We start from the raw sequence: 14,094 nt of genomic DNA, 5'->3' as shown, positions 1-14,094 counted from the left end.
ATATTAAACTGAAGCTCCATCTGTCTGTTCCAGTATCTGAGAAGTTGTTCTAGTAACCTGGCTAACATTTCCCTCTCTACCAGTACCACTGAAAAACAGATTAACTGATTCAGCTCATTGCTGTTGGTGACCGAGAATGACTGCAGTACAGAGTGATTCATTGATTTCAAATATTTTGACATGGTAAAGCTCTACAGGATAAATTTCATGACTATCAACTTACCTTTAAACCCTGCGGAAACTAATACTTGGCAATGGCCAGCAAAAAATATGGCAGCATCTTCATCTTGATCTTGCTAAGCTGAAGATGCCGAAACCTTTGTATTTGTTTTGGATTTTCATTCTAAATGCCTCAAAGTGGCCCCGATGTCATCAACGGAAGCCCAGCAACGATCGACATGTTACGGTATTTCTTTGATCGATATGGGCTTCCTGTAGAGATGGTCCCTCTGGACTGCCTTTACATACATTTTTCTCATTTTTTAAATAATTAATGTAGTAATCCAGTGGCCTGGACGAATAATCCAGAGAACATGTGCTCAAGTGCAACCATGGCAGTTTGAGAATCTGAATTCAGTTTTTTAAAAAGCTGGCAATGAAATGACCATGAAGCAGCCAGATTATCATAAAAACCCAACTGGTTCAATGCTGTCCTTTAGGGAAAGAAAGACTGCCATCTGTACCCAGTTTGGCCTATATGTGACTCCAGTTGCACATCCACATGATTGACTCTTAACTCTCCTTTGTATCAAAACAACAAGAGAGTATCTAACCATCTCCTCTTGACATTCAATGGCATTACGATTGCTGAATCCCCCACTATCAACATTTTGCAGGTTACCATTGACCAGAAACTGAACTGAAGTAGCCATATAAATACCATGGCTACAAGAACAAGTCTGGCTAGGAATCCTGTGGTGAGTAACTCACCTTCATGTACAAGGCACAAGTCAGGAGTGTGATGGAATACTCTCCACTTGCCTGGATGGGTGCAGCTCCAACAACACTCAAGAAGCTCGACAACATCCAGAACCGCTTGATTGGCACCCCATCCTCAAACATTCACTCCCTCCACCACTGACACACAGTGGCAGCAGTCTGTACCATCTACAAGATGCACTGCAGCAACGCACCAAGTCTTCTTAGACAGCACCTTCCAAACCCGCGACCTCTACCACCTAGAAGGACAAGGGCAGCAAATGCACAGGAACATCACCACCTGCAAGTTCCCCTCCAAGCCACACACCATCCTGACTTGGAACTATATCGCCGTTCTTTCACTGTCGCTGGGTCAAAATCCTGGAACTCCCTTCCTAACAGTATTGTGGGTGTACCTACCCCACATGGACTGCAGTGGTTCAAAAAGGCAGCTCAACACAACCTTCTCAAGGGCAATAGCGATGGGCAATAAATGCTGGCCTAGCCAGTGATGTCCACATCCCATGAATGAAAAATAAAATGCAGAATTCGCAAATATCAATATAAATCAGCCTCCAGCCTTCCTTTGAAATCCCCGCAATAACAATACAAACATATTGCTCCATTAAGTCCCAGAAACACTAGCTTAGTTTTCATTTGAACTTATTCAATAGGGTTTTTCTCCTGAATACCACCTAATTTCAAATGATGTGGCAATCAGGGTGTGACATCACACACCGTATTTCCAGGCATAGGCACTTCAGTAATTCTGGACTTAACTCATGGCACCATAATACATCAGTATTACCAGGGCTATAGAAGTAAGTTTAAATTGCCACAACATTCCCAGCCTGAGTCTGCAACTTCGATCTCAATACAGTAGCTGGCACCGCAACTACTGTCAATAATGTGGCCAAGTCTTCCCTGAATCCCATTTTTTGGTGTTCCCTCAACTCATACTTGAACAGCTTCTTAGATACAGTGCCACAGCAACTCCTACCTCATGTCATGTTATGCCGAAATTAATTTGGAATTATTTTCAAACAGTCAGCGGGTCAACCTTGTTGCACTCTCTGTTTCGATATGATGAGGTGGAGAGACTGCCCAGCAATCCATGAGTGTAGAGAGCTAGCATGCAGCTGGAAACTACGGCCTTGATATTTACAGGAATGGAGTGGGGGGCGAATTAGCAGCCAAGAAACCCGTAAATACAGGGAACACAGAGGCCTTGTTGAATTTAATGGCAGGACCACATTACAGTTTCTTTGCTCTGATTCACCCCCCCCCCCCGCAGCCAGTCAGATTGCAAGACTGGCTGGCTCTGGGTGGGAAAGCCTACAGCACAAGACAGCAGTCAGGGACCGTTGTGGATGACAGTATTCCCTCTAAGGCGCGTCTCTGCGCAAATGCAAGCAACTAGGAAGGTACCGGGCAGGCTGCTCACAAGTTGTGCAATTTAAGATACCATGGGGCTGGATTTTACCAGCCTCTTGATGTCGTGGATTGTGCCGGAGAGGCCCGCCCAGACCCACGCGCCGAGAAGGCCCCGCTGCATATTACCGGCGGCGGTGAGGTGTCAATGTGCACCCCCCCCCCCCCCCCCCCCCACCCCCCACTGTGAAGTGGCGGGGCCTTCATCTCAGTATTAAAATGAGCTGAATCAATATTGAAATGAAAACTGGTCTCGGCAGCTGTCTCATGCCAATTTTATGGCCGCTGGCCACAACCAGCCCACCTTATATGGAGTTCCGAGGTGAGACACTAGTGGCGAGGGGCAGGAGTCAAATTATCAGGGCGGGAGGGGGTGGAGTGGGCGAAGCAATCCTTATTGGCTGTTGGGCAGTGGGAAGGGGTTTAGGGTCAAAGGGATTAAAGTTCAGGAGGGGAAGGTCATGATTGAGACATTTTTTGGGGGGGAATGGGGCATTAAATTAAATTTTCATTCGTTGGGGGGGTGGGAGAGGAGATTGCAGGTGTGCATGGATTATTATTACATTCCTGAAACAAAGAGGTACCTATAAACATGTAAATTTCTTCTCAGGGCTCGAAGCCATTTAATAATGGCGCCGGCACCTGCACGGTGATGCCGGATGCTGTTGCTGGGGATGTGGCGGCCGCCCCTGATGACATAGAGGGAGGTGGCCATTCTGCCCCCTCCATTTAAATGAGCCCCTGCGCTTAATATCGCGAGGGCTCTGCGGCGACGCTTCCATGCCGACTTCAAAGCGCACTGCCGCGGAGCGCGGCATGCTGATGAAATTCAGCCTCATGTGCGCACAGCCACTCAGAGATTCTTAAAGGTGCCATGCATTTAAATGCACAGGCCACCCACAATAGAAGGATTTAGAAGGGATATTGGCTGCCGATCCCCAGCAATCAGGAAAATCAGGGGTCAGTGGGTGGGGTCTGTGAAGTGCTGCAGTGAGAAGGGAGAAAGAGATTATGGGGTGGGGGGGGGGGGGGCAGTGGATGAAATCATAAGTGGGTGGGAGAGATCTCACAGAGGTTCAGTCTGGAGATCGCGGGTGTACCTCTGGCAATCACGCAGCTGTCTGGCGATCGTAGAGGGTTGTCTGTAAATCACAGGAGGGATTGGGGGGGGGAGGGATCGTGGTGTGAAGATTGCAGCAAGTTTGCTTGAGGATCCCGAGGAAGCACTCCTGTTCTTCTTGGCCTAGCAATGGTGGTGGAAAAGTACTCACCTGCTGGATCTGGCAGTTCCTGCCTCCCTTCAGCTGCCAGGTTTCCTGAGCATTGGGAAACCCAGACTCCCCAGTTGTTAAATTTATATGGCTGCCAAAATATCAGGAACGCAACCTTATTAACATATTAAAATCACTGACCTGTCTGTCCAGAGAGGGTTACATTAATCTGCCACAGTAAAACTAGAGTTAGGCATGTTTACAACTATTTGGGGTGGATTTCACATTTTTAATAATTTAACCACCCCTTCCCCGATTTTCTCCCGCCTGCCCCAGGGGTGTGGGGGTTAAAATTCCCTCCTACATATCTGGCCCAGGGCAAGATAATGCCACAATTGCATTGAATCCTTAGATAACTTCACATCTGATTGACGACTGTCCAAGCATACAGCTGTCAATCAGTCGAGGGCACTTGTGACAATTGGAAAATTTTTAAAAATTGCATTTATATTGTGTTTTTCATGCCCATCAGATATCTCAAAGCACTTTACAGCCAATGAAGTACTTGGGAAGTCACTATTGTAATGTAGGAAACGCAGCAGTCAATTTGCGCACACCAAGCTCCCACAAACAGCAAAGTGATAATGACCAGATAATCTGTTTTTGTGATGTTGACTGAGGAATATATATTAGCCAGGACACCAGGAATAGCTTCCCTGCTTCTCTTCGAAATAGTGCCATGGGATCTTTTATGCCCACCTGAGAGGGTAGACGGGGCCTCTGTTTAATGTCTCATCCAAAAGACGGCACCTCTGGCAGTGCAGCACTTCCTCAGTACTGTACTGGAATGTCAGCCTTGATTTTCATGCTTAAGTCCTGGAGTGGGACTTGAACGCAGAACCTTGTAACTCAGAGGCAAAAGTGCTATCTACTGAGCCACAGCTGACAGGCAAAGTTAAAGTTTAGTTACTAAAATAAAAGCAAAATACTGCGGATGCCGGAAATCTGAAATAAAAACAAGAAATGCTGGAAATACTCAGCAGGTCTGGCAGCATCTGTGCAGAGAAGCAGAGTTAACGTTTCAGGTCAGTGACCCTTCTTCAGTTTAGTCAGTCAGTGAATGTTTAGATTTAGTAGTCATATGGTTCCTATATACCAATCAGGGCACCAATAAAGGATGGATGTGAAAAGTTTTAGTTTTAGTGATACAGCACTGAAACAGGCCCTTCGGCCCACCGAGTCTGTGCCGATCATCAACCACCCATTTTATACTAATCCTACACTAATTCCATATTCCTACCACATCCCCACCTATCCCTATATTTCCCTACCACCTACCTATACTAGGGGCAATTGCTAATGGCCAATTTAGCTATCAACCTGCAAGTCTTTGGCATGTGGGAGGAAACCAGAACACCCGGAGGAAACCCACGCAGACACAGGGAGAACTTGCAAACTCCACACAGGCAGTACCCAGAATTGAACCCAGGTCGCTGGAGCTGTGAGGCTGCGGTGCTAACCACTGTGCCGCCCTAAAAGCAATTAACTTTTTATAATACATCTAGGTAGATTCAACGTTAGTCTTGGTGATGCTGGTAAACAATAACTTAGTTTTGCTGGTATTAGCCTGGTGAAAAACAGTTTATTTAATTTTTTAAGTATTTTAACAAATATATGAATACTGTTTTGTTTTAGGTTCTTTGTAGGTGCAACAAGAACTATTGTTAATCTGATATAAACATTTCTTGATTATATCTTCCAGATGGGAAATGCAGGCTGACACAATTCTTGAAGCCAAAGAAAAGGATATGATAGACCACCTACAAAAGATGTATTTTCGCAAGGACAAAGAAATTTAGAATAGCAATATAAGGTTGATAAAAAAATTGTTACATGTAAATAGTTCAACTTTACATTTATTGTTTTCCCTTCAGTTGAATTTTGTAAACGTTATATTAAAAAGTCTGAAGCAATAGAAGAACATGAACAGTCATTTTCATAATTAAACATATCTTATGTTCTGTGGAAGTTAACTGTGATATTAAAACATGTAGACTGATGTGCTATGTTGGATTTACATTGCATTTCTGAAATTAGTTGGATTTTTGGACATTAAAACATATGTTTTCTCTGAATTACATTATTTCCTTTACCCATCTGATGGCTTAAAGGGTTTATCCAGTGCACAACTGAACCGTACAGAACAGGAATGTCCCCAGTTTGCACAAAGTCTATGTTGAGTTCGCTGATCTTCACCAACAAGGCAGCACAGGCTTTAGATGTGGCCTCAGTCCTGCTGGAAGGGAAACATCAACCAGCATTCCTACTGCTGATCACTATCCACAAACATTCATTTCCAGCAGGTGCCACTGGATGTTGGGTGAGAATAGTTACTGTACTCCTTCCTTCTAATATCTATATAATAAATTACTGTGCACTTTGATATTAGAATTTGCTTGTATACTTTGAAAGGATTAGTATACATTCTTGAGGTTTTTTAAAATAACACATGTCGGCATCATACAATCAGACAAAGGCTGAAAAAAGATGTGTTCTGTTTACTTTTAATGGAGCTCCTCCAGCAGATCTTGATCTCGAGTAACAAATCTGAGAGTCTGTTGCCTGTCACTGTCTTGTGGGATGTATGCAATACAGGGTGAGGCTGTAGATGACAGGAACACACACCTGCAGTCTGAACAGCTTGCTCACATTGAAAGTGGCAGCTTTGGTAGAGCAGCATGAGCACAACTCTGCTTGAAATTAATTTAAATTGTCAAACTGTGAGTGGTAAAATCACAGTGTCACCGACATTCTTGCTTTTGCTACAGTACCTCTGTTTACTGCTGCGCAAAGGAGTTCAGCAGTTTCAAACAAGAAAATGTGAGCAAAAGGATGATTTCTGTTTATTGCGGCCTCATTATGCTGCATTCTGATATCAAAGAATAACTTGGTATTGGTGAGTCTACGAAAGGAAAGATTTTGATGTATAAAAACAGAAGTGACCAAACTGTACACTATAAAGGAGTTTTCTATCTGAGCAGCTCTTATCTTCTGGGAGAGTAGCGGACCTACGGGAAGAACACAGTGCAAGGAGCAGATAAATAGAGCCCGAGGTTCGCGGCTTAGAGCACTTACCTTCCGGGAGAGCAGTGGAGAGGTGCGGACCTGCGGGGAGGACACGGAGCAAAGAGCAGATAAATAGAGCCCGAGGATTGCGGCTTAGAGCACTTACCTTCCGGGAGAGCAGTGGAGAGGAGTCCAGGCGTGCCGGAGTTTGAAAACAAAGTGACATCACAGGAAAGCTGCAAGGTGATTGGTTGATGAGTAACTGCTGTTAGGGAATAACTCTAAATAGCTGGATTAGTACATTCCTGTCAGGGTGTGTGTATAAATAGCTTAATAATAAGGAACAAGTGAGTAGCTGTTTTTTTTGAGTAAGGTTTATTTTAACTAGTGAACTGTATTGATTTTAAGTAGGAATTATCAGTACTAGTAAGGTTTTATTAATAATTCTAAGCTGTTGTAGTATTGGAACGCTTTTGTTTAGCAGTAGCAAAGTGTCAACTAATAAATAAAGGAATGGCAGGGTTGCTTCAACCTCGAATCTGCATCTCCTGTGCTACGTGGGAGCTCCAGGATGCTTCCCGTATCCTGGAGAACCATTTGTGCAGGAAGTGTTGTCAATTGAAGCAGCTTGAGCTCCAGGTTTTGGAACTTGAGCGGCAACTGTCGACACTGCAGTACATTCATGAGGGTGGGAGCTACGTGGATAGCATGTTTATAGATGTGGTCACCCAACAGCTTAAGAGTATGCAGGGAAAGAGGGAATGGGTGACCACCAAACAGTCAAAAAGAATCAGGCAGGTAGTGCAGGAGACCCCTGAGTGCATCTCACTCTCCAAAAGGTATTCAGTTCTGAATACTGAGGAAAGTGATGCTTCACGTGGGGAATGCAGCCAGAGCCAAGTCCATAGCACCACGGGTGGCTCAGCTGCACAGGGGAGTACAGGGAAGACTGGAAGAGCCGTAGTGATAGGTGATTCAATAGTCAGGGGAACAGACAGGCATTTTTGTGGCCGCAGACGTGAATCCAGGATGGCGTTTTGCCTCCCTGATGCCAGGGTCAAGGATGTCACTGAGCGGCTTCAGAGCATCCTGAAGGAGGAGGGTGAACAGCCAGCAGTCGTGGTCCACATTGAAACCAACGACATAGGCAGAAAAAGGCATGTGGTCCTGCGGTGAGAATTTAGGGAGCTAGGTAAGAAGTTAGCAAGCAGGACCTCAAAAGTAATCCTCTCCGGATTACTCCCAGTACCACGCGCAAGTGAGTATAGAAATAGAATGATAAGACAGATGAATGCGTGGCTGGAAAGTTGGTGCAAGAGGGAGGGCTTCAGATTCCTGGGACATTGGAACCTGTACAAGTCTGACGGGTTGCACCTGAACAGAGCCAAGACTGAGTTCCTTGCGGGACGTTTTGCTGGTGCTGTTGGGGAGGTTTTAAATTAGTTTGGCAGGGGTATGGGGACCTGAGGGTAGACTCAGCTGGGACAAAATCAGAAATTAAAATGGAAGGCAGAACATTAATGGATGAGTCTGGAAGACAGGAAACGAGGGTCAAAAAATAAAAAAAAGAGTTTGGCAGTGCTTACGGGTATCTATTTCAATGCAAGGAGTATAGCAAATAAAGCAGATGAGCTGATGGCACAGATAGACACATGGTAGTATGATATCATAGCTATTACTGAAACATGGCTTAAGGAGGAAGAGGAATGGCAGCTCAACGTTCCTGATTACAGGGTTTTCAGACGCAATAGGGAGGGAGATAAGAAAGGAGGGGGAGTGGCAATTTTGGTCAAGGAAACTATTACAGCTGTGAGGAGGGATGATATGTTGGAAGGTTCATTAAATGAGGCTATATGGATTGGGTTAAGGAACAAAAAAGGGGCAATCACGCTGCTGGGAGTGAACTATAGACCCGCAAACAGTCAGAGGGAGATAGAAGAGCAGATATGTAGGCAAATCTCTGAGAAGTGCAAGAACAATAGGGCAGTAATAGTAGGGGATTTTAATTACCCCAATGTTAACTGGGATAGTTTTAGTGTGAAAGGAATTGAGGGAGCAGCATTCTTGAGGTGCATTCAGGAGAATTTCTTTGCCCGGCATGTAGTAAGTCCAACAAGAGAGGGCACAGTTTTAGACTTAGTTTTAAGAAATGAAGATGGGCAGGTGGAAGGAGTGGCAGTGGGAGAGCATTTTGGTGGTAGTGATCATAATTCAGTCAGTTTTAACATAATAATGGAAAAGGACAGAGACGGAACAGGAGTTAGAGTTCTCAGTTGGGGCAAAGCCAATTTTACTAAACTGAGGAGTGATTTCGTGAAAGTGGACTGGAAACAGTTACTTGATGGTAAATCAGTGTCAGAACAGTGGGAGTCATTCAAAGGAGAGATTCAAGGGGTTCAAGGTAAACATGTTCCCACAAAGAAAAAGGTTGAGGTGGCCAGATCTAGCGCCCCATGGATGTCAAGGAGCCTACAGGGTAAGATAAGGCAGAAAAGGAAAGCTTATGTCCAACACCGAGAACTCAATCCCACAGAAAGCTGAGGAGTATAGAAAGTGGAGGGGTGAAATCAAAAAGGAAATTAGGAAAGCAAAGAGAGGGCATGAAAGAATATTGGCAAGCAAAATCAAGATGAACCCAAAGATGTTTTATCAATACATTAAGAGTAAGAGGATAACTAAGGAGAGAGTAGGACACATAAAAGACCAAAAAGGTAACCTATGTGTAAGAGCAGAAGATATTGGTATGGCTCTTAATGAATACTTTGTGTCTTTCTTCACAAAAGTGGGGGACGATGCAGATATTGTAGTTAAGGAGGAACAGTGTGAAGTATTGGATGTGATAAACATAAGGAGAGAGGAAGTATTAATGGGATTAGCATCCTTGAAAGTTGATAAATCACAAGGGCCAGATTATATGTATCCAAGGCTGTTCAAAGAAGCAAGAGAGGAAATAGCAGAGAGTCTGACCATCATTGGAATCTATTCTGAGAGACAGGATAAACTGTCACTTAGAAAGGCACAGGTTAATCAAGGATGATCAGCATGAATTTGTTAAGGGAAGATCTTGTTTGACCAACTTTTGGAATTTTTTGAAGAAGTAACAAGGAAGATAGATGAGTGTAGTGCAGTTGATATGGTCTACATGAATTTTAGCAAAGCTTTTGACAAGGTCCCACATGGCAGACTGGTTAAAAAGTAAAATCCCATGGCATGCAGGGAAATGCAACAAGGTGGATACAAAATTGACTCAGTGGCAGGAAACAAAGGGTAATTGTTGATGGCTGTTTTAGCGACTGGAGGGCTGTTTCCAGTGGCGTTCCACAGGACTCAGTACTGGGTCCCCTGCTTTTTGTGGTGTATATTAACGATTTGAACGTAAACATACGGGGCATGATCAAGAAGTTTGTGGACGACACAAAGATTGGCCGTGTGGTATATAGTGAGGAGGATAGCTGTAGGCTGCAGGAAGATATTGATGGTCTGGTCAGATGGGCAGAAAAGTGGCAAATGGAATTCAACTTGGAGAGGTGTGAGATGATGCATTTGGGGAGGTCAAACAAGGCAAAGGAATACACGATTAACGGGAAAATACTGAGAAGTGTAGAGGAAGTAAGGGACCTTGGAGTGAATGTCCACAAATCCCTGAAGGTAGGAGGACAGGTCGATAAGGAGGTTAAGAAGGCATATGGAATCCTTTCCTTTATTAGCTGAGGTATAGAATACAAGAGCAGGAAGGTCACAAACAGGATTGTCTCGGCTGACCCATTGTGTCAGCCTGTTCCTGCCCCACTGAACTTATTTCCTCCAATCTTGACTCTATCTTTTCTCCGCTGGTCCAGTCTCTTCCCACCTACATCCGTTACTCTTCTGACGCCCTGCGTCATTTTGACAATTTCCAGTTTCCTGGCCGCAATCGCCTCCTCTTCACTATGGGCGTCCAATCTCTCTACACCTCCATCCCCCACCCGGACGGTTTGAGAGCTCTCCACTTCTTCCTTGAACAGAGGCCCAACCAGTCCCCATCCACCACCACCCTCCTCCGCCTGACTGAACATGTTCTCACATTGAACAGCTTCTCCTTCAACTCCACTCACTTCCTTCAAGTAAAAGGTGCTGCTATGGGTATCCGCATGGGTCCTAGTTATGCCTGTCTTTTTGTGGGATATGTCGAACATTCCTTGTTCCAGTCCTACTCAGGCTCCCTCCCCCAACTCTTTTTCCAGTACATTGATGACTGAATCGGTGCCGTTTCCTGCTCCTGCCCCGAACTGGAAAACTTTATCAACTTTGCTTCTAATTTCCACCCTTCTCTCGCCTTTACATGGTCCATCTCCGACATTTCACTTACCTTCCTCGACTTCTCTATCTCCATCTCTGGGGATAGGCTTTCTACTAATATCCATTATAAGCCCACCGACTCCCACAGCTACCTCGACTACACTGCTTCACACCCTGCCTCCTGTAAGGACTCCATTCCATTCTCCCAGTTTCTCCGTCTCCGATGCATCTGCTGTGATGATGCTACCTTCCATGACAGCGCTTCTGATATGTCTTCCTTTTTCCTGAACTGAGGATTCCCCCTCACTGTGGTTGACAGGGCCCTCAACCGTGTCCGGCCCATTTCCTGCACCTCTACCCTCACCCCTTCCCTTCCCTCCCAGAACCGCGACAGGGTTCCCCTTGTCCTTACTTTGCACCCCATCAGCCTCCATATCCAAAGGATCATCCTCCGCCATTTCCACCACCTCCAGCGTGATGCCACTACCAAACGCATCTTCCCCTCCCTTCCCCTGTCAGCATTGCGAAGGGATCATTCCCTCCGCGACACCCTGCTCCACTCCTCCATTACCCCCACCACCTCGTCCCCTTCCCATGGCACTTTCCCCTGCAATCGTAGGAGGTGTAATACCTGCCCATTTACCTCCTCTCTCCTCACTATCCCAGGCATCATACACTCCTTTCAGGTGAAGCAGCGATTTATTTGTATGTCTTTCAATGTAGTATACTGTATTCGCTGCTCACAATGTGATCTCCTCTACATTGGGGAGACCAAACGCAGACTGGGTGACCACTTTGCAGAACAGGTCCGCTCAGTCCGCAAGCAGGACCCCAAGCTTCCGGTTGCTTGCCATTTTAACACTCCCCCCTGCTCTCATGCTCACATCTCTGTCCTGAGATTGCTGCAGTGTTCCAGTGACCATCAACGCAAGCTCGAGGAACAGCATCTCATTTACTGATTAGGCATACTGCAGCCTGCTGGACTGAACATTGAGTTCAATAATTTCAGAGCATGACCGCCCCGCCCCCCCCCCCACCACCATTTTACTTTCATTTTTAGTTATTTTTTTCTTTTTCCTTTTTTTAATATATTTTTTGTGTTTATTTTATTTCATCTTAATTTGTTCAGTTTGCTTACCCACTGGGTTTTTTCATGTTTATACTTGCGGCTGTTCAATTTTCAGTCCATTAACGCCTTATCTGTACTAATGCTTTGTCTTTCAACACACCATTAACATATTGTTTGCCTTTGCTTCATGACCTTCTGGTCAGCTATTCTGTGACCTTGTCCTATCTACACCTTCTCCTTTGTTATCTCTTGCCCCACCCCCACTTTACTTGATTATAACATCTTACATTTCTAATATTTGCCAGTTCTGAAGAAGGGCCACTGACCTGAAATGTTAACTCTGCTTCTCTTTCCACAGATGCTGCCAGACCTGCTGTGTATTTCCAGCATTTCTTGTTTTTATTTCAGATTTTCAGCATCTGCAGTATTTTGCTTTTATTTTCGAGGTTATGCTGGAACTGTAGAACTCATTGGATAGGCCACAACTTGAGTACTGTGTGCAGTTCCGGTCACTTCATTACAGAAAGGATGTAATTGCACTAGAGAGGGTACAGAGTAGATTTACGAGGATGTTGCCAGGACTGGAAAAATGCAGCAATGAGGAAAGATTGGATAGGCTGGGGTTGTTCTTGGAACACAGAAGGCTGAGGGGAGATCTGATTGAAATGTACAAAATTTTGAGGGGCATGGATAGAATGGAGGTGAATGGACTATTCAGCTTAACAGAGAGGTCAGTGACGAGGGGGCATAGATTTAAAGTGATTGGTAGAAAAATTTGAGGGGAGATGAGGAAAAACCTTTTCACCCAGAGGGTGGTGATGGTCTGGAACTCACTGTCTGAAAGGGTGGTTGAGGCAGAGACCCTCAACTCATTCAAAAGGAGTCTGGATATGCACCTCAAATGCCCTAAGCTGCAGAGCTACGGACCAAATGCAGGAACGTGGGATTAGAGTAGGTGGATTGTTTTATGGCTGGCACAAACACGGTGGGCCAAGTGGCCTCTTTCTGTGTCTTAAACTTTCTCTGATTCTATGATTAATGGGTATGTATCAGTGAAACAGGGTGACAGGACAGCCTGGGATCATAGAGGAAATAGTGGACACACGGATTAGAGCAAATAATATTCCAGGTAACACTCCCCTTTAACAGTCAGTTACCCAAATGGCATTTGCAATGCGCACACAAACTTCTGAATGGAAGTGTGCTGGATGCCAAATTTGTAAAGGGGTTAGGAAGCACACACCCAATGACCACCGGGACTATGCAGAACTGGCAAATCATAATGCCAAGAAGTATGCACAGCTGATGTGACACGAGCGATGCCATTTTAGATGTCACCACTCTAGCCTACACCCTCTCTGAACTTTGCACAGCTGAATACACAGTAGGAAATACAGGGACTAGGAGTAGGTCATTTAGCCCCTTGAGACTTTTCCACCATTCAGTGAGATCATGGCTGATCTGCCATAGATCCATATATCCACCTTTGCCCCATATCTCTTCACTTCTTGGATAACAAAACTCTATTAATCTCAGATTTAAAATTTACAGTTGATCTAGCATCAATTGCTATTTGCAGAAGAGGGTGGAAATTTCAGAGGAAGTGGCTACAATTTTCCAATCCTTCTTTGATACCGGAGTGGTGCCAGAGGACTGGAGAATTGCAAATGTTAACCCTCGTTCAAAAAAGGGTATAAGGAAAACCCAGCAACAATAGGTCGGTGAGTTTAACTCAGTGGTGGGAAAATGTTTAGAAATGATAATCCAGGACAACTTGACAGTCACTTGGACAAGTGTGGATTAATTAAGGAAGCCAGCATAGATTTGTTAAAGGCAAATCGTGTTTAACTAGCTTTATTGAGTTTTTTGATGAGGTAATAAAGAGGTTGATGAGAATAATGCAGTAAACATGGTGTACATAGGCTCCAAAAGGTATTTGATAAAGTGCCACATTACAGGCTTGTCAGCAAAGTTGAACCCCATGGAATAAAAGACAGAGGCCACATGGATACAAAGTTGGCTGAGTGACAGGCAACAGAATAGCGGTGAATAGTTGTTTTTTGGACTGAAGGAGTCAGAGTCATTTACAGCACAGAAAGAGGCCATTCGGCCCATTGAGCC

The 14,094-nt window shown here is 44.8% G+C and overlaps 1 protein-coding gene across 8 annotated transcripts in view; it reads left to right on the top strand.

Annotated features, from left to right (window-relative positions):
- The window catches only part of kiaa0825 (KIAA0825 ortholog), a 743,480-nt gene extending 737,510 nt beyond the window's left edge, over positions 1–5,970 (top strand). For 6 of the 8 annotated variants that reach the window (XM_068029699.1, XM_068029700.1, XM_068029698.1 and 3 more), the window contains exon 20: positions 5,323–5,969. In XM_068029699.1, coding sequence (XP_067885800.1) covers positions 5,323–5,419 — 97 coding nt within the window. In that variant the 3' untranslated portion in view covers positions 5,420–5,969. Of the gene's footprint in view, positions 1–5,322 lie in introns of all 8 variants that reach the window. The other 2 variants (XM_068029705.1, XM_068029704.1) reach the window with 1 other exon arrangement.
- The last annotated feature ends 8,124 nt before the right edge of the window (positions 5,971–14,094 follow it).

Source organism: Heterodontus francisci, chromosome 4 (assembly GCF_036365525.1).
Source record: "Heterodontus francisci isolate sHetFra1 chromosome 4, sHetFra1.hap1, whole genome shotgun sequence".
NCBI classification, from domain to species: domain Eukaryota; kingdom Metazoa; phylum Chordata; class Chondrichthyes; order Heterodontiformes; family Heterodontidae; genus Heterodontus; species Heterodontus francisci.
Note: the sequence above shows the minus strand (reverse complement) of the source record. Positions and strands in the feature narration are given on the sequence as shown.